At 51.2% G+C, this 18,578-nt stretch overlaps 1 protein-coding gene across 1 annotated transcript in view; it reads left to right on the forward strand.

The window, feature by feature from the left end:
- ASTN2 (astrotactin 2) overlaps window positions 1-10,294 on the forward strand; it is a 353,959-nt gene extending 343,665 nt beyond the window's left edge. The window contains exons 21-23 of the mRNA XM_037399819.1: window positions 503-603; window positions 1,799-1,982; window positions 9,393-10,294. Coding sequence (XP_037255716.1) covers window positions 503-603; window positions 1,799-1,982; window positions 9,393-9,630 — 523 coding nt within the window. The 3' untranslated portion in view covers window positions 9,631-10,294. The remainder of the gene's footprint in view (window positions 1-502; window positions 604-1,798; window positions 1,983-9,392) is intronic.
- Window positions 10,295-18,578: the final 8,284 nt, after the last annotated feature.

The following is an 18,578-nucleotide window of genomic DNA, read 5'->3' on the forward strand; positions in this document are numbered from 1 at the left end:
GAAGGAGAAAACAACCTCAAGGGCCGTTCACAGGATGTGTACGAGCTGTCACTTGTCAGCACAGAGCCCACTTATGGCAGGAATTACTGCTTGGCTCTCAGGAGGGCGGGAGAGGAGCCCAGCTTGCAAATGCCACAGTGTTCTGATGTTTGCATCAGCGCATGGCAAAGCAACCCCAGAGATGTTTCCAAGTCTTTGCAGTCAGGCAGCTACAGGGTGCAGCCCTGCAGGGCTCCCAGGGATGGCAGGGGGAGAGGGGATGCAGCTCCACAGATGCTGCATGGGGATGCTGTGCCTGTCGCCCAGCCCTGGCTCCTTTCCCCGGGTCATCTCCTCTTCTAAGGCCAAGTTCATCTCATGTCTTCTGGAGATGCCAAAACCGACTGATAGGAGCCTGGACCACATTTTTGCTTGCTCTTGTGAAGGCCAGTTCCCATAACAACCTGGCAGTGTGGGACTGAGGGATAAAGGCATTATTTTCCTTTTCCTTCCTGCCTTCCAGATTTACCCTCTATGCGGTGGATACACGAGGGAGACACTCGGAGCTGAGCACGGTCACCCTGAGGACAGCCTGCCCACTGGTAGACGACAGCAAGGCAGAAGGTCAGTGTTCAGGCACCTCATCTTCCAAAACAGAAGACATTTCCTGCTGATTTTGCTTTTCCTCTATTCATTGTACTCCTGCAAGCCCCTCAAGTCCCTCCTCTCCCAGTGTGAAGGGCTCCCGTAAGTTCACCCAAGGGCACAGGGACATTCCTCTGGGAAGGGGTGACAAACAAGAGTGTCCAGTAGCAAAGTCCCCTCGGCTGGGCAGCTCCTGTGGTCCTGTGCCACGCAGTGCCATGGCATCCTTCCCTGCACACGGCCATGGGGGCCAGTAACATGTGTTTGGCATGTCCCCTGGAGAAGCAGCGATCTCTTCCTGCAAAAGCGAGCGGTGCTAGATGCTGTCAGCTCTGGGTGTTTAAAAGGGTGCTGGTGGCAGCTGGTTCCATTCTGAAACAGAAATACCATAAAGCTTAGCCACTTCTGCACGTTTGCATTTTCCAGTTTTGAAACCAATCCGATTTGTTTCTATGCCCTGAGTGCTTGGCTGCTTTCAAATTTCAAAAGATTCTTCTAAGTGCAAGGCAGGTTACCTGTTTTCTTTCTTGCTTTCTTTCTGTTTTGAAAAGCACACAAAGGAAAGTTTTTATTAATGTTTTGCTCCATGTTACTGATAAGCATTTCCAGGAAAAATGAGCTAAGGAGAGACTAAAGAAAGGGAAGGAAATGGAGTTTTGTGCATTTTTCATCTCCAAAAAGATCTTTTTTCTGCATCAGTGCACCCTATTGTTTAATACATCTGAGCTGCCCAGTAGATACATGCAGTGATGATGTGCTGTATTTCTGGCTGAAGTACCATCTTATTATCAATATTTTTGTATTCTTCCTACCCTTCAGCATCGTAGCTGTGCAATGGCTTTTTGTTTGGTGAGTGTGGGCAAAGCTTGCCTGCCCTACCTGGGAGGACAAGGCTGTGTCTGCCTGTGCTGGCAGCCCTTCTCTCCTTCTCCCGTTCCTTCATGGAGTACTGCTGGAGTCTTTGGGCCCGCTCTGCTCATGCAGGGCATTCACTGCTGGTTTAGCCAGAGGGAATGCAAAATGCTCCCCAGGTCACCAAACCCTGCTGCAGTCCCAGGGGACTGGCAGTCATCAGATGCCCACCCCTCCTGCCAGGGGCTTCACTCCTCCTCCTCCTCCTCCTCCGTAGTACTGTCTGTCTGTTCATTAATCCCTCCCTCCTCATCCTTTCCAGAGATAGCTGACAAAATCTACAACCTCTACAATGGCTACACCAGTGGGAAAGAGCAGCAGACAGCCTATAACACGCTGATGGAGGTCTCCGCTTCCATGCTCTTCCGAGTCCAGCACCACTACAACTCCCACTATGAGAAGTTTGGAGACTTCGTGTGGCGCAGTGAGGATGAGCTGGGGCCCAGGTACCTGTCCCTTCCCGGCATTCTCCCCTGCCCCACTGCCGGGAGCACCCCTCTGCTTGGCCACTGTTGATGTGACCCTCATTTCCTTCTCCTCATAGTTGAGAGAAGTCCCCTTGTGGTGTTCACCAAAATGTCCTCCCACCCACTAGGACCACCAGGTCCTGCGTGGTCTGTGGATGAATGCTTATGGGCCACTTGGCAGCTTGGTGGCCCTTGGATGAATGTTCGTGGGACCATTAGCAACCAGCCTGAACCAGGCGGGTGATACTGCAGATGAGCTGGCTCTTTTGGAAAAGTTGGTGGGGTGGGGGGAAAGGGTGTAAATTAGGCCTGGGATGGAGTGTAAACCGGGACCAGCACTCATCCTCTTCAGCTGTAGAGCCCATGGTAGACGAGACCATGGCTGCCCTAGGGTTCAGAGATGCCCTGAGTCATTGCAGGGTGGATGGCTGGAAACGGTGATGATGAAGCGCAAATGCAGCAGGTGTGTGTTGAGTGGTGTGCAGAGTGACAAGCATTAGGTATCAAGAGCTGCAGTACAGAGGCAGCTGTATACCTTGGAGGTGTCTGAGGAATGCAGAGCAAATCCATCCCTCTAGGGTAGTATTGGTGCGTGACAAATACCTGGGTAATGGGGAGCAGAATCCCTCTTGGGCAGTTTTTGGTGGAGCCCACTGGTATCGAGGAACATGGTGTGACCTCCAGGACCAGCCTCCCCCATAGTAGGGTGGATTCTACACCCAGGAGAGATCCATTCTGCCATCCTGCATTTGGACTAGCTTCCTCCACACCTAGACAATATTCCCTGTGGACAGTTGAGGAGAGGACTACTCGCCCCAGGCTTGGCTTTGGGCACCTGCTAGGTCCTTGTGTGGCTGGGACATGTGTGGCCATGCAAACACCCTGCTGCAGCGGGATTATTTGTATGAGAAAACAGTTCTGAGCCCATGGAAGGACAGAGCTGAGGTGGCGGTGAACAGATTATTACTTTTTCTGTAGATTGACTAGTTGATACCATCAGAGGGGTCAGTGATTGAGCAATCTATATGCAAGTAAACTTGGGTCTTCTAAATAGTATGTTTCATGGACACTTCCTTCTATTTATTTCTCTATCTACCTGACTTGACATGTATTTATTCTAACAGTGGTATATGGTTGCTGTACAAACCGTAAATATTTCCAAAATTCCTTTTTCCACCTTCCTTCTCTCCCAGAAGAATAATTCAGCTTGCTGATGTAGGCAATGGAAAGGTCCTCCTAAATTTCAGTTCTGTGGTGCCCCTGACACCATGTGAGGATGCCAGCAAGCACACAGCACCTCATCTGTTACCTATATATAGCTTTATGCTGAAAGTATTTTCTCCTTACTTTACATTTCATCCTCTGAGAAGGGCTGGGAGGGGATTGTTTCTGGGACTGTAAAGGGCAACGTTTCCAGAGGGACTGCATCTGCAGGCCCCTGGTGCACAGTGAGAGGGGTGGTAAGGCACTAAGAGATCGCAGATACATGAACTACGTTCATCCAGGGAGCTGGCGGCGTCCTGGCAGTGTCCCAGCATAGGCCAGACTGCCACCCAGCCCCTTGGGAAACACTCCTCGAGAAGTGCTCACAAGTAGCCATATCTCTCTGGACATCTTGAGATCTCTTACAGGATTCGAATAGCCTTGACCTGCTCTGAAGCTTTCAGAGACACGGTTCATCCAGCGTCCTCCTCTAACATGTTGATCTCTGAGAAGCTGGAGCAGAGGAAGGTGAAGGAATGGCATCCTGCAGTACATGAATAACTGGAAAAGGTTTTCCTTCTCTCCCCACTGTTCCCATCTGCTTGTTGGATGCAGCTGAGGATCTGTCCATAATACCAGCAAGACAGTTCCTCACAATGGTTTACACCCCTCCTGGACATGAATCCAGCTAGCCTGCGGCTTGCCTTCCTCCAGAGATGACCTTGGTCATAGTTTCTTTGGTAGTTCATTAGCCATGCTCATCCTTCCCACTGCCGTCCTCCTCCTTTGATGAAACTGCAGACTTGTTTGTCCTTTTCAATTGTTCCTTTCTCTCTAAATCCCTGGGAACCATCAATCTCTTCTAACACATCCTCATTTCTTCTGTTACTTGAGATCCAACACACTTCCTGAAGGATGCTATCTAACCTGATACCTGCATCAAGCCCACAGTTTGCAAGGTGACATTTAAATTGCCTGTGTTGCCCGACTGTACCAAGCTACATCTGGAGCCAGTGGTCGATTTAGCTGCTGTCTGTCTTGCTCACCGAGCCAGATGAGCTCCTAGCAGTGCTCCTGTGCCCCTGTTCTGTGCTTGAGAAATATGTGATTTGAAGCCAAGGGGAAGCATCTATGGACGCTGCAGCAGCTGGTGCCAGGCTCTTGATAGGGGCAGAGCTCTGCTGTCCAGCCTTGCTTCTCAGGGAGCTTGGACAGAAACAGTGGCACTGACGTAGCAGGAGGCGAGTGAGGATTTGCCAGGGGAGACCATCTCGTAACACAATTTTACTTGATAGACTGTTCTCCTTCCCAGGGGAACATTCATTTTCGTACCTTGAAATGTTTATCAGATGAGCCTCAGCTTCACAGTAAATGTTCGCTCATAAAACTGAGCGACAAGAGGGAAGTTGATTGCCTCCGTGTAATAAATACATCACACTGGAGTCCTCGTGAGCCCAGTTTCCATGAAAGCCACAGGTTACTGCAAACAGCTGCTTGCAAGAAGACACACTGATAGCCAGATGTCCCAACCAGACCGTTTACATTAAGGAGACATTAAAAACTTAGCTCATAGGTGGCCCTAAACCAGGACTTTCTGTGGTCAGCAGCATCTTGGCACCTGGCTTGCCTCATCCTGCTGGTCTCCTTTAGCAACAACAACCCCTTTCCTGCTCCCCCCGTTCCTCTTACAGACACCAAATGAATCTCACGGAGTTAATTTGTTCCAACAAAACCGAAGAATCTGTCTAAACCAGTGAATGTTTAATGCTACTGTGCATTCAGATCTGTGCAGCCAGAGCGCTTCCTGACACAGCAACGGGAAGATTTCTCTAGTATTTGCTTTTACTGTGTTTTCAGGGCAATTCTTATGACCACTGCAAACAGGGCCTGGCTGTTTGGAGCGGGGGGGGGGACGACAAATAATTAGTTACTATCTTCCTTCCGTGCCTCTACTTGTGGCCACCAGCAACAACAGGGTCAGGATGTGGCATCAGGCCAGGACTTCCAGCCTCTCCGTTGCTCGAGCAAGTCGCTCAGGCAGGCGGCCGGGACGGCTGCAGGAGACAAAGTGCATCCCCAGAGCAGCTGCCTTCTGGTACCGAGGGGGAATGCAATGTACCGATGGGAGGCTGTGATAAGAGGCCATCAAGTCCTGGACTCGTCCTCTCACAAGAGGGTCTGACAGACCCAGGTCAGTTCTCAGTAGAGTGTAAAAATCTGAATTTATGACAAAATCACCCCATATGGGAAAACAGCAGCCAGACAGCCACCCTCTCCCTGCAGCCGTCCCAGTAAACACATCCTTCCCTCCAGCTCAGGTATCATTTCTTCTTTGCTTCTTCATGCTGGTTCATTCTCTTTTAGTACCTTCCTCCTAGGTGAGATAGGGCAGGGTTTTACTGGCTCTGGATATGTTTTCATCCCTCACCAGCCATCAAGGTGGGTGATAGCTGTCCGCTGTGCAGCTGGGGGATGAATGTCCCTGTGGGAGCACCCCTGAGGCTGGGCAGAGCAGGAGTAACACGTCTCCTGCTCTTGGGCACATCCTTGCACAGCTGGCACTGGCAACCAGCGACCTGGGCGCCCTGTCTCCTGTGCAATCACTGCGCTGCACTCCCTTGCAGTGGGACCACTGCTTCAAGCATGAGCCTTTGGAAAGTAGGCTTCCAAATAGTAGGCTTTTGGAAAGCCCAGCAGTAGACACCCACCCCCCTCCGCTTTCCTCTCCCCCACCATGCCATGAGGCACCACAGAGGGATGCAGCCACGTAGAGTCATCACTACTTTTAAATCCCCCTCTTCATCATTTATGACTGCAGCTGTGACCTCCTAAATCCATCACATAGGGAAGACCAGAATCAGTCCTTGGCTGGCATCAGCTTAAAGCGACAGCCCCTGCAGAAGGTGTGTGGCAGGTGTGAGGGCACCACTGGCTCATACCAGCGTGGGGGCACCGCCTGGCTGGGCTGTGGGATGAGGGGGAAGGGGGCTGCTTCATCCCTTTTGGGGTCTGAGAGCTTGGGGTCTGGCCACAGGCAGCCATGAGAGTGACTCCCCTCCTTGCTCACTCCCCCAATGTCCTCTCCCAATTCCTGCCCTTTAATAAGGCAATAAATCACTGTTTCTGGCAGGGATGAGGTTGGTCAGCATTTAGGAAGATTTCATTTCCATTATTTGAAAAGGTGGTCATTCTGACCTGACAGTCCTCCGCAAGGAGCACTTGGGTAATACCCAGGGCTTGATTTATGGTGTTAAATTGGCAGCCCAAGAACTGCTCCCGTAATTTATTACCCAGCCTTCACCAGAAAGCCTCTCTCTTTTTCTCACCCCTCCCCTTGCCCCGCTCTGTCTCGCTTTCTCCTTATTTTGTTTAAGAGGGAACAGCTGACAGCCGAAAGCTAAATCTAACATTTACACATGACTTCATTACCCCACTAAAATAAGTGACTCAGAGCAGTGAATCCCATCAAAATGGGGGCGTCAGCACTGGATGGAAAGCAAGGGGCCTGATTCCCTCCATCCCCATCACCCTGTCTCCTCCTTGACCACAGTGTAGTGTGTTTTCAGCATCCTCATAGGGCCAACCCATCATGTGCTGCATCCCACCCTTAAACATCTTTCCTGGGACCAATTGCGCTGAATGCAACTGCAGAGGCAGTGGACGTATGGAGACCAGCTCCACGAGGAGCCCAGCCTCCAGCACGGGACACATCAGCAGGTCTGGATGGTTTGACCTCTGGACTTCTTGCTAACATTGAGCTGCTCCTCACACATAGGAATGTTTGCCTGGTTAAGAGACCTGAGTACATGTTAGGAAGCAAGGACAACATAGTGATTTTTAGCAGAATCCAGAAGATCATGGAAGTAATGAAAATGGGAAGGTAGAGGAGGCCAAGGGAAATGAGGTAGAAAAAGACCTATGGAGGGTAGGAGAAAGGTGAATGATGAGAGGGGAGGAGAGGAGAAGAGCTTGGCCAGCAGACACAAGTAGTCGCATGCTGGGGAGTCCGCTCCTTGTGTTGTTTGGGCCAAGCTGTGGATATCCACCACTGGGGTTTCCCTCAAGGGCTGGTCATGGCCACTCATTGTCCTCCCTATGCTATGGCTGGGAAAGGCCTTGTGGTGAGCTGGAGTGGAAACCAGTCTGGGGAAAATCCATGGGTTGCTTGGTTGGCCTTTGGATGGACAACTTCTCCATGATGGCACAGCATTGAGGTCCACAGATGCTTGCACAAACACAAGGAGCTGGGCTGGGGAAGGGCCAATACCCCCTTTTGGCAGTAGAGATGATTTACCATAAATAAGGTGACCATGGATTTATGGCCTTAGAGAGGTGATAGTCATCTTTTTAGAGGCAAAGGGTATTCTGGCTTAAATACTCTCCTCCTGAGCACTGTCAGCTCACATAAAAGTCCATCTTATGAGCTGAGTGTGGGCCCTGTGCTTGCTCAGCCTTCCCTGGGAAAAAAAAAAACCAAAAAGGGAGAATCAGCACAGATGTTAAGAAACAATTTCTCAGCGTTAGGATGGGTGAGCACTAGAAAGATCACCAGCTCTTAGCTCTAAGAACAGGTTAGACAGATATTCATCAAGGCAGGTTGATCCCAGGAAGGAAGTGGCACAGATGATGACTTTTGGTCCCTTCCAGCACCACAGACTGTGATTTGCTGACGTTTGTTAACCGTAGTGACAGTCACTGCAGGCTTTGGTTTGCTGCTGTGCTGAGCTTTAATCAATCAGCTGTTACTGAAAGCATCTAATGCCATCGTAGAATTTCATAACTTCTTGGAGGCAGATTTCCAGTTGTGAAGGACCTGTTCTTGGCAGTGTGTCAGGTCTTGACGCTCAGTGGGAGCACCAGATGCTGTAGAAGGTCAGGTGGCTGCTGTGGAGAGTAGCCTGAGTAGAGGTACTGTCAGAGCTGGGCACAGCTCAGCCCATGATATCATTATTATATATGTGAGTGTGTGTAGTTAACGAGGCTCAAATTGCCTAGTCAGGCTCATCTTTATAGATTAAATCAATATATGGCTACTATGTAGTGTTGTCCAGGAAAGGCCTTTGCTCGTCCCTTCCCCTGGAAAGCTGAACCTGAGCCCATTGCCCCTGGGGACCTGAGCCCATCACCCCTGGCGGGGAGCAGCAAAGTTTTCCAAGCGCAGCCCTGGGGGACCAGTGGTGTGGTTTCCCACAGCCTTTCATCCCAGCTTCCTGCCCCAGAAGGAGAGATCCATAGCTGGCTGGGGATGCTGGGGTGCCCTCTTGCCTCCTGCCCCTGTCTCTGCCCTCTGCCCTGGCGCTGGGGTGACTCTGGCCAGCCCTTCCCTGCATCCCGTCCCCGGGTGCCTGTGGTGTGCGGCTGCATCGGGCTCCTGGCGCTCCCCCCGGCTGGCAGCTCACAGCCCGAGCTGCAGCACCGCACAGCTCTCATAATCAACTAATCCCCATGTTTATGTCTCACTGACTGACAGTGCTGCCCCTGACATATCATTATCGGGAATTTACATTCCTGCAGAGGAACTGCGAAATCCCCTAGCCCCAAATCCAGAGCTTTCCTGTGGCACCAGAGAGAGAGGAAATAATCTGTGATCTTGAGACTTTCAGACCACTGATGTAAACCCTCTTCCCCTCCCTTTGTTTGATTTAGCACTTTGCAGACTCCCACAAGGGGATTCTTGGTTTCTTATGGGTTTACTTTGTTTTGTCTTAAATATGTTGTGCTTTTTATCCTCGCTAGTCTAGTGTCAGTCCTTTTGGGCCATTTGCCTCCTAGAGACTTGGGAAAACAGGAAAGGGAGGGCTGGGCTCATCAGTTGGGAGCAGTAAGGTGCTGGGGGTCTCACCAAGGTGCATGGGGGCCAGCACATTGGGGGGGTGGTGGTGGTGGTGACCAGCCAGCCAGGGGCAGACAGTGTCCCCAGGGCACTCAAGCTGATTTAGTGGGTTAGACCTGAGGTCCCTCCAGCCCTGTTGACTTGGTGCTGTGAAACAGTAGATATACCCAGAACTTTTGGGTAAAACAGAGCTTCTCTCTGCTTGAAACAGGAAAGGCAATGTCTTAGACAATGGGTCTTGTCTGTTCTTGCCACAAGACAGAGTTGGTGGTGAAAGCCAGAAGTCCTGGCTCCTGGTCTCCTCTGTGCATTGCCTGCACTGCTCTGTCTCTGTCTCTGTTTGTCCCCTCCAGGAAGGCACACCTGATCCTGAGGAGGCTGGAGAAGGTCAGCAGCCACTGCTCGACCTTGCTACGCAGTGCCTACATCCAGAGCCGCACCGAGACCATGCCCTACTTGTTCTGCCGCAGCGAAGAAGTCCGGCCACCTGGCATGGTCTGGTACAGCATCCTAAAGGACACCAAAGTAACGTGCGAGGAGAAGATGGTCTCCATGCTGCGCAACACGTACGGGGAGTCCAAGGGGCGGTGAGGGAAGGTGCGGGCCTGGAGCTGTGGGAGGCAAAGGGACTCCGAGGAGTCGAGGACTTGTGATGTGCTGAGTGGCTGGTGGGGTTAGGGGTCGGGTGGTGTTCAGAGGGGGTGGAAGGGGACAAGCAAGACCAAACAGGACTTTCTCACGCAGATGGCAGAGAAACAAGCAATCAGCAAGTTGGACTTTAATTTGTTTTCCTTTTTTTTTAATTTTTCAAGAGGAAAAAAAAAAAAAGAAATTACCTAAATTGACTCAGCATAAAAGCCTCTCCTTTTTAATCTTTTCTTACTGAATTTCCTGGACTACATGCTCCAAAATCCTGGGAGCAGGTGATACCTGCTTGAGGCCAGGGCCAGGCAGAGGGGAGCTGCTGGGCACAGGGTGACCCCCGCCCTGCCTGTCCTGCCATGGGGCAGGAGCTGTGGGGCAAGGGGCCCCGGTGCCGTGGTGGCCCAGGACAGCAGAAGAAGGTGGCGCAGGTGGCCGGTGACACCGCGCCGCCAGCGAAGGTCCCGTCCCGGAGGGGGATGCCAGGCAGGTGCCGGGATGCTGCAGGCAAGCTGGGCTTTTGTACCACTCCGAGTCGACGGACCGGCTCCGTGCGCAGCCTTTGTTTGCAAGGCTCCCGGCAGCTTGTTCTGCGCATTAAAGATTCATATTAAGTCCACTTTGCTGTCTCTTTGGTGTTTCTTCCTGACACCGTCTCACAGCTGCTTGGGTATTTGTAGGGTTTCAGGACCGGAGATGGCATCACCGATGCTGTCCCCATGCCGGGGTTTGGCTGAGCTGAGGGGCTGTGTCTCAAAAACAGTGCTGACCTCAAGAGCTGGACTCGTGGAGAGGAGGGGAAAGTGCAGCCTCTCTGCGTAGGGTCCTCTCCCTCCCCAACACCCAGCTTGCCCACCAGCCCTGGTGGGAGCTGAAGGCGTGTGGGAAAGCCCCAAGAAGCAAGCCAGGAGCTAAAAAGACATGGAGAATCTGGTTTCTTTTACTGTCAGATGTGGCTTAGGCTGGCCTGGGATCCCTGTGGGTAATGGATTTCTCAGTCTGGTAGCCAAACCAGAAAGTGCGGGAGGGTGAGAAGGGGAAAAAAAATCCCAAATCAGCTCAGCTCAGAGCTATTGCTTTTTCTTTTTACAGCAAAAGAACAAACGTTGAATGAATCAGTTCAGTCAGCTTAAAGCAAATAGTTTTGTTTAGTTTTTTAGGTTAATTAACCCTTTAACATGAAAGCAAACAAGCAGGAGGTGAGTTTCAAAATGGAAGTGTTTTGAAACCAAACAAACGTGCAGGATTTGATGTGGAGGAGGTTCAGCCACAGACCTTTTTCTTCTTGAGCCGGACCTGTTTGCCTGATTTGCACCCATGCAAATAATTCTGATCATTTCTCCTAAACTGCTTTTCCCTCCGCCTCCTTGGTTACATCTCTCCATTTGTCTTGAGCCACACTGACGTTGCACTTCGGGAGGGGTCAAAGTCCTGCTGGAGTTCACAGAAGACTTTGCCTTTATGGAGCAGCCTGTGGATCAAGTGCCAGAGCATTGCAGGTTGCCTGAGGTCATAATGTTTCAGGTAAATCCCTTTTTCTGATGGAGAGGAGGAGGACAGTGATGGAGCTGGGCTGTGGCCACTGTGTCAGTGAGGCTTGTAGAGCACTGAGCACAAGAGCCGTGGAGGGACCATGATGCCACGTGTGTTAAAGCCTCTCAGCCTCCACCCTGCTGCTGCCTGTTACCTGTCCTTTTGCCCTCCGGAGGTGGCTGGTGGCCATCGACTTTGCTTGTGGAGATGACTGTGACTTGCTGCAGAAGAACGTAGACTTCCTATTTGCTTGGCTGGAGGTGCCAAGCCCTGGTGTGGCTCTCAGCACCCATATCCAGCACCCTGTGCAGCAGCCAGTTCTATGAGCTGCAGAATGGCCAGAGCTCGCAGATCTTGCACCTCCCAAAACAAGAGACACTGGTGTGAGAGGAGGTGAAGTGATATTTGTTCAGCTTTGCTATTGTGCAAAACAAAACACAGCAAAACCCTTGAAGTGCAAATGTGCAGGCGTCCTGGCAGCACGGTGTTATGCCGAGCCACTCAGTCCATGATATGCCGTGACGTGGCATATGCGCTGCTGGAGGAAAAAAACCCTAGACCTCTTTTTGGAGCCGCTGATACAGATTGACCGGCACTGATCCTTCCCTCCTGGCAGCTGCGGAGCAGGCAGCAGCTCCATTGCCCCGCAGGACAGGACCCTGGATGCTCGGTGGGACACGGCACGCAGCAGGGCTGCCAGGGCCAGCAGCAGCCGCACTGAGCCCAGCTGGTCCCAGCCTGCCGGCGTGTTGCTGCTAGTGCTGTGTGCACCTCCAGGTGCTCTGAAGCCATCTTGTGTTCTCAAGGCTTTGGCCTGCAGCCCTGCCTTTCCCTGCGTTTTACAAACATGGTGGTTTATTTGGGTTTTGTTTGGTTTTGCTCGGTGATGATCCGTTTCTCCTGAAAGCCCTGGGCAGTGTGTGCTGCCATGGGGAGCAGCTCTGCGGTTTCGCTGCAGGCGAGGGCTGGTGTTGACTGACCCGATGGACAAATTGCTTGTGTTTTCTGTAACACCGCTGACGGGACTGGAGGCACTCATAGGTGTGATGGGGCTAATGCTACTCGTGCGATTCCTGACCATCATGAGTGTGGTGCTAAGCATTAGGAATAGGAGATGCCAGCCAAAATATGGGGTGGCTGGCTAGATGCCCTTCAGCGCTCTTTTTTTTCCAACCTGATACAGTGAGTTCCTCCACAGCGGTATTTTTTGCACCTGGGATTCCCACCCCAGTAGTCTCCCTTGGCAGGCCACAGGGGAAGGGGCAAAGCCCGTAGCATGGGGCTGTTCTGCTGCAGACAGCGATGGAAAGGAGAGCTCTGGTAGCCCAGACTTCTGCTGGGAACAAAACAGGGGCAGCACAAGGACAGGCTGGCTGTCCCCCTGGCTCCGCGCTGCAGCTGTGTCTGCTGCAGAGACCAGGGGCTTAATTCTTGCTGCTTACCTTGGAAGGCTGCTGAAGAGCTTCACTTCACATCCTTGGTGAGGCTGGCTGTTGCATACAGGTACGTATACAGAGGGAGTTGTGTGTAAGCCTGTGTTAATATGTACAGAGCAGGTGGAAGAGTCTAGACTCTCGGGCAGGAAGGCTGTGGAGTTTGACAACTATTAACCTGTTGAGAAGCGCACCTAGCTCTCAGATCAAAGCCAGAAGAGCCTCTGGCTGGTGATGCTACCCGGCACGGTGTACCCAAGCCAAACAAAACCGAGGAATTCGTCGAGGTTACACATCCTCCAGCACGCAGCTGAAAGGAAGGGTCTGTATGTTCTCCCTGGAAACTTTGGAGAATGTAACCCTCTGCCTTTCAAGATAAACAGTTGTAGTCACAGCCTGGCAATGCTGGCAGGTGGATCTGTGCCCCGTGTGTGTGTGCGCACACTCACACACACACACCCACACCCCCCCCCATTCCTCTGGGAATCCTTCGGGAAAAGGGATCCTGGCTCCAAAGCAACTTGCTGCTGTCACAGGAGCTGGTTCCTCTTGCCAGTCTGCACCCCAGCTTCGCTGTGCCATGGGCCAGGCTATGGCAGCCCAGGGGCCAATGCTGTGCTGGGTGGGGACAGCACCAAGGGGTCCATGAAACGTGAAAAGTGAGTGGGGAGAGGTGCAAAAAGGTGTCGTCCTCCAGTTTTAATAGACAAACTGCCTACATCTATTTGCAAAGCTGAAATTATTTGCATGATAGCATGAAGCAGGGAACCTGGCATCAGTGGCCCCTGGATGGAGTCACCAGCTTTAGGATGAGTTCAGGTCAAAAGGAGCAACCTCCTCTGTGTGCCTCTGCAGTGAGTGCGTGTGCAGGTAAGGGCTCAGTAGAGCAGTTGTGCGTGAGTGCAGGGTGGCCGCTGCTCCCTGCACAGCATAGCCCTACTCGCACCATCCATGCACTCCCCAGCACCCAATAAACTCCAGCTCAGCACCAAGAGGTGGTTCCTCTGCAGAGGCTGCTCACTCTTCTCTGTAGGTGTGTTCACACTCCTCCTTTTAACAAATACACGCTCTGCCACTTTCAGCATTCCGTGTCCATCCCAGCAGACACATGCCCTTCGTAAGGACACCCCAAATCTGCTGCCTGTTTGGCAGCTCAGAGCTGGTGACAGCCCCAGGTCCCCTCCCAGGGCTTTGTGGGCTGTCCCTCCTGGGGAGCAGAGCAGCCCTGAACAATCCCCATTGTCCCCATGGCCATTGTTCCCCACCACCCTTGTCCCCCCTTGTCCCAGGCCAGGCAGCAGCTGGCACGGTGCACAGAGGGGCTGATTGTTTGGGTTGCTGTGCTGCTGATGACACACCGCTTTGGGACAGCTTCTTCCCACGGCAGAGGCCTCCAGAATCAAGTGCTGCATTTGCTCCTTTATTTATATGTTTGGTTTCTGCTTTTCCTCTTTTAATTTTTTTTTTTTCCTTTTTAATTCTTGGTTGGATGAGGCAGGCTCTGGCGAGGCTGAGGAAGAAACAAAGGGAGTGCCAGAGCATGGGCAGCCCCAGTCCTCCCAGTGGGGGGGGGTGGGGGGGTGGGGCTGGGCTGGACAAAGCCCGGCAGTAACACTGATGCTTATCACGACAATGCTCTGCGATGTGAAGGGTGCCTCAGTGGCCTGCGAGCTCATGGTTTTTTTTCTGTTGGGAAGATGTAAACCGCACATTGTACCTCTTGGGCCAGAGGTGGGATTAGCTCTCCAAAAGCTGAGCATCACTAACATTAATTAATTGTGCACTGCGAGACACAAAGCAAAAAAGATTTCTGATTTTTTTTGTGTGTTTTTTTTATTTTATTTTATTTTTTTATGCACACTTGGCCTGTCTGCCTCCCCCAGTGTTGGTGGCCATGACGTTAATCCAGGAGGGACCCTAGCGCATATTCCCACCGTGGTGAGGGGACATGCCCTGGGCAACACTGGCCTTGCAAGTGCCATTCACAGTGCTGGGCTGGGGCGAGCAAGGCTGTGCTCCGAGGGCACCAGGAGCTGCAAAGGCTTCAGGAACACTTGGAGTTTGCACGGTGTGCTTCAGCTTTGGCAATTCATATAGTGCTGTGCGGGTCCGCAGTCTTTAAATGCTTGGGTGGAAAGTTTGAGTATTGCACTATTAATGAAGTCTGCACTAGAAAGGATTCCCTTTCCCTCCCCTGCTCCTGCCCACCCTCCTGTCTCCCCAAGCCCATTTAGCAGCCACTGTAGCATGGAGCCTTCATGCCTTATGGAAACACAGAGGCGCCAGGGCTCAGGAAAGACCATGTTATTAGGGTGACATTTTGAAAAGAACCTGATGATTTTGAGCACATCTGTGCTACAAGGTGAGTGCCCAAAGACAGAGCTGGGCTTTGTTCAGCCAGGACCATGCCCATATTTCAACTCTTTCATCAAAAATGCCAACAAACCTGAAGCATTAGTTGGTTCATCTCTGTGGGCTGGATGATTATAAAGAGGAACAGCAGTGAGCTTATATATGGGCTCTTAAGCGTTTTTAAACAGTATATGAGTGGGAGAGTGAGTTATAAATGGGTAAACTGACAGATAATATCTTACGAGCAGGGCAGGAGGGTGGCTAGAAGTGGTCATGCTGCTGTTTGGGCTAGTTCTTCATTCATCCTAAGTAAAACAATCAGAAAGTTGTGAATAACTTTTTATCTGAGAAAAAAATAATAATTTCATAAAATCTGGGTTTAACCACTAATGACCCTCCCCAGTCCCAAGAGAAGTCAGCCAAGATATTCTCAAGACCTTTAAAACTATTTTGACACACTGTTGCCTCACTTGTACTTAAAACAGATTTGAGACGCTGGCCCTTTGGCTACATTTTATCAGTGAACTTCGGCCAGTTGTTGATTTGAATGATGTGGGCAGTGGTTATTCAAATTCAGGGCAGAGGGGAAATTTGGGGCCATCGTAGTGCTGTGGTAGTTAATGAGCAGCAAAAAGCAGAATGCTGGTCTGGGAGCTGCTCAGTTTTCTTCACCTCCCAGGTGTGTGCCTTCAAAACTGGAAAGGTGAGGAAGCAGGCTGAACAAGCCCAGGGAACGACAGTGCCGGGCCAGAAACTGTTTGCTGGGTTTGTGTGCCTCTGTGTGTGTGTGTAAGCAGGAGAGCATATGGGCACGCACCTGCCAGCGTACACACCTGACTGGTGATTCACTCTTCAGATGCCCTTGCTTGCATGGAAAGTAGTTTTCTGTTATGTGTGTAGTTTCCTTTATATTCCGGTCTTTCTGTGGAAGCTTTTTTTAAGCCTGTGTCTTTTTTTCCAAATTGTTCAAAGTTGCTAACAGCTTCATTTTCCCATTACCACAATTACCAATGCCATACTTGTTTGAGAAGCTGTGGCTTTCAGCTGGGAGAGGACTTTGCCGTATGAATTTAGAGCAATTTCCGCAGCTTTCATATATAATTAATGCAGTCAGCTCCTTTTGATTTAAAGCAGCCAACGGGAACCGCATCTGCTGCCACAAGTCCCTTGCAGTCACTTCAGCACGTGGGTCTCTTGGAGAGGCTGGTGGCCCAGTCTGGGTGACTTTGAGTGTGTCATGAGGTTTCCTGGGCTGGTCACCACACAGCAAGGTGACTGGCGTCATTGCTACGGGGCTGAGGTATGAAAGCTGCCTTCCTTGCTGGGGTGCAGCTGGATTTAATGTTTGCTGGTGGCCCCGAGCCCTGTTGCCATCTCGCAGGGCAGTGGCTTAGGACCTTGCTCGCTGCATGTATTGATTTTTATTTTTTTTTTCCCTCTCCCTCTCTTTAGTGATTGATTTCCAGGCAGACATGTAAACTGGGCAGAGAAGCTGTTGTTTTGACTGTGCGTTTCAATTGCTGGCACTGGGGTGGTTGTGGCGGTGCGGGAGGAGCAGAGCTGAGCACAGCGCAGCCAGTGCAGCCCAGCAGCAACGAGCTGCCCGCTGCTCACTGCCTTTATGGCTTGCTCCCGTCTTAAGGTCCTTATTAATGCTTAATAGATAGTTCAACACAGAGACAATTGATTTGTTTATTGCTATAGACACAAACCATTTAATACATTGTTTATGGACCTTTTTATCTACAGTGTGTTCTATTGATAGGGCTGTTTGTGATCTGCTTATACCCTATTAATAATGCATTGACCATAGACAAGGATGGTATAGAAAGCGAGATGTGCTCTTACTCATGCTCTTTTTGTCTCTCTCTCCCCCTGCTCAACATATTGCATAAAATGCAAAACATTTTTTTACTGACTCATTTATGCTAGTGTAAAAAAAACCAACAACAATTAATTTATTCTCATCCCAATCTATTGCCCCCAAATGTCCCATAGATTGAGTGGTATGGAATTCATTTATGGTTCAGTCCACAGGCTGTTTATGCACTATGGTATTACTGCCACAGCTTTATAAGGGCCAAGGTGGTAGCAGCCAGTACTGTAACTATGTCAGGATGGCAAGCAGAGCTAGCTGGCACTGTAGCCCAGCGCTGCCTAAAGCAGCTGCAAAGGGAAATGTGTAATATAAGCATAGCTGGCGTTTAACACTCCTTCCCCCATGCAACCCCTCCTTGTCCTCTGCTTATGCTCCCAGCCTCTGTGTCTTACCGGGGCTTTCCTGGGGAGTTAAATCATCAATGAGTTTGGGAGTTAACTGGGTTAGAAATGCTCTCTTTAGGATCGGAGGTCAGTAACTGCCAGGGTTAAATGGTACCTATCCTGACTGCATGCTCATCCTCAAGGTCTGGAGATGTTGATGCTGAATCAGTTCAGGTTTGCAAGCTGAATCAATACATATTCTCAGTACAGCAGCATAAAGTCCCTTCCTTGCCTGCCACAGCAGGGTCTGAGCTGGGTCCCACACCATGGCCCTGGTGTAGGGGTCCTGCTAGCGCGGTAACGGTGCGGGGGTACCATTGGCAAAGCGGGGCAACGTGGCAGGACCAGTGTGGCTGGGAGCAAGGGGAGGCAAAGCCTTCAAGGGAGGAAGAATCTGCAGAGTTGGTGGGCCATAACAGGGCCAAAGGACGTGCCCATTAATGATAGTTAACATCATTGCCCAGGGAAGCTGCCCTTGGCTGGGGGCAGGTGGGCTGCCTGAGATGTGCAGGGTTGAGCCCTGGGCTGCTGCAGGCTCTGCTGGAGCTGCAGCTCCTCCAGCCCACCCTCCTCTCCACAGCCACCTGAGGTAGCAGCGAAAAGCCACACTTTTGGTGTTGAAGGACCGAAAGCTTCTTAGTCCAGTTCAGGCTATTTCACACACTGGCAACAACCAACAGCTCTGTGGTTGGAGTTCACCCCAGTCTTCTTGGACCTCTGCCTGCCTGTGGGCGTGCAACTGAGATGTGTCCACCACTGCACCGACCGAACCGCTGTCTCTGGGTTGCAGAGCCTCACAGAAAGACTTGCACCTTCATTGCAGGTGAGCCAGCTCTGAGGAGGGGCCAGGACCAGGACTGGCTGAGAGAGAGAGTCTGTGTCTGTGTCCGTGTCTGTGTGTCTCTGTGTGTGGCTTTATCAGCACCAGCCGTGCGTGTGCACTCTGCGCATACCTTACAAGGCTGTGGTCTGGCGTGGGGGGACTGCAAGCCCAGCTATCTAGTGACCACTGGAGACTGCCTTATCTTTATCTGTATGTTTTCTTGTGTGTCCAAAGGCTTTGTGCATTGGGATGTTTGGATCTGTAGCTGCACATAGCTTTCAGCCTTCCTTCCTTCCTAGGTAATACCCATAAGTCAAGGAAAATTCCCACTGGGACTCATTTTCTGGATGACCATGTTCTTTCTGCATGTGATGTGGGGGTGAGCAGAGACCATGGACAACTTAAAAAAGAAAAAAAATAGTTCTTTGTAAAATTAAAAGCATCCAACCTTTACATTTTCAAGCATCTCACACCAAAACCTACACCAGGCACCC

Source organism: Falco rusticolus, chromosome 9, assembly GCF_015220075.1.
Source record: "Falco rusticolus isolate bFalRus1 chromosome 9, bFalRus1.pri, whole genome shotgun sequence".
Taxonomy (NCBI): Eukaryota; Metazoa; Chordata; class Aves; order Falconiformes; family Falconidae; genus Falco; species Falco rusticolus.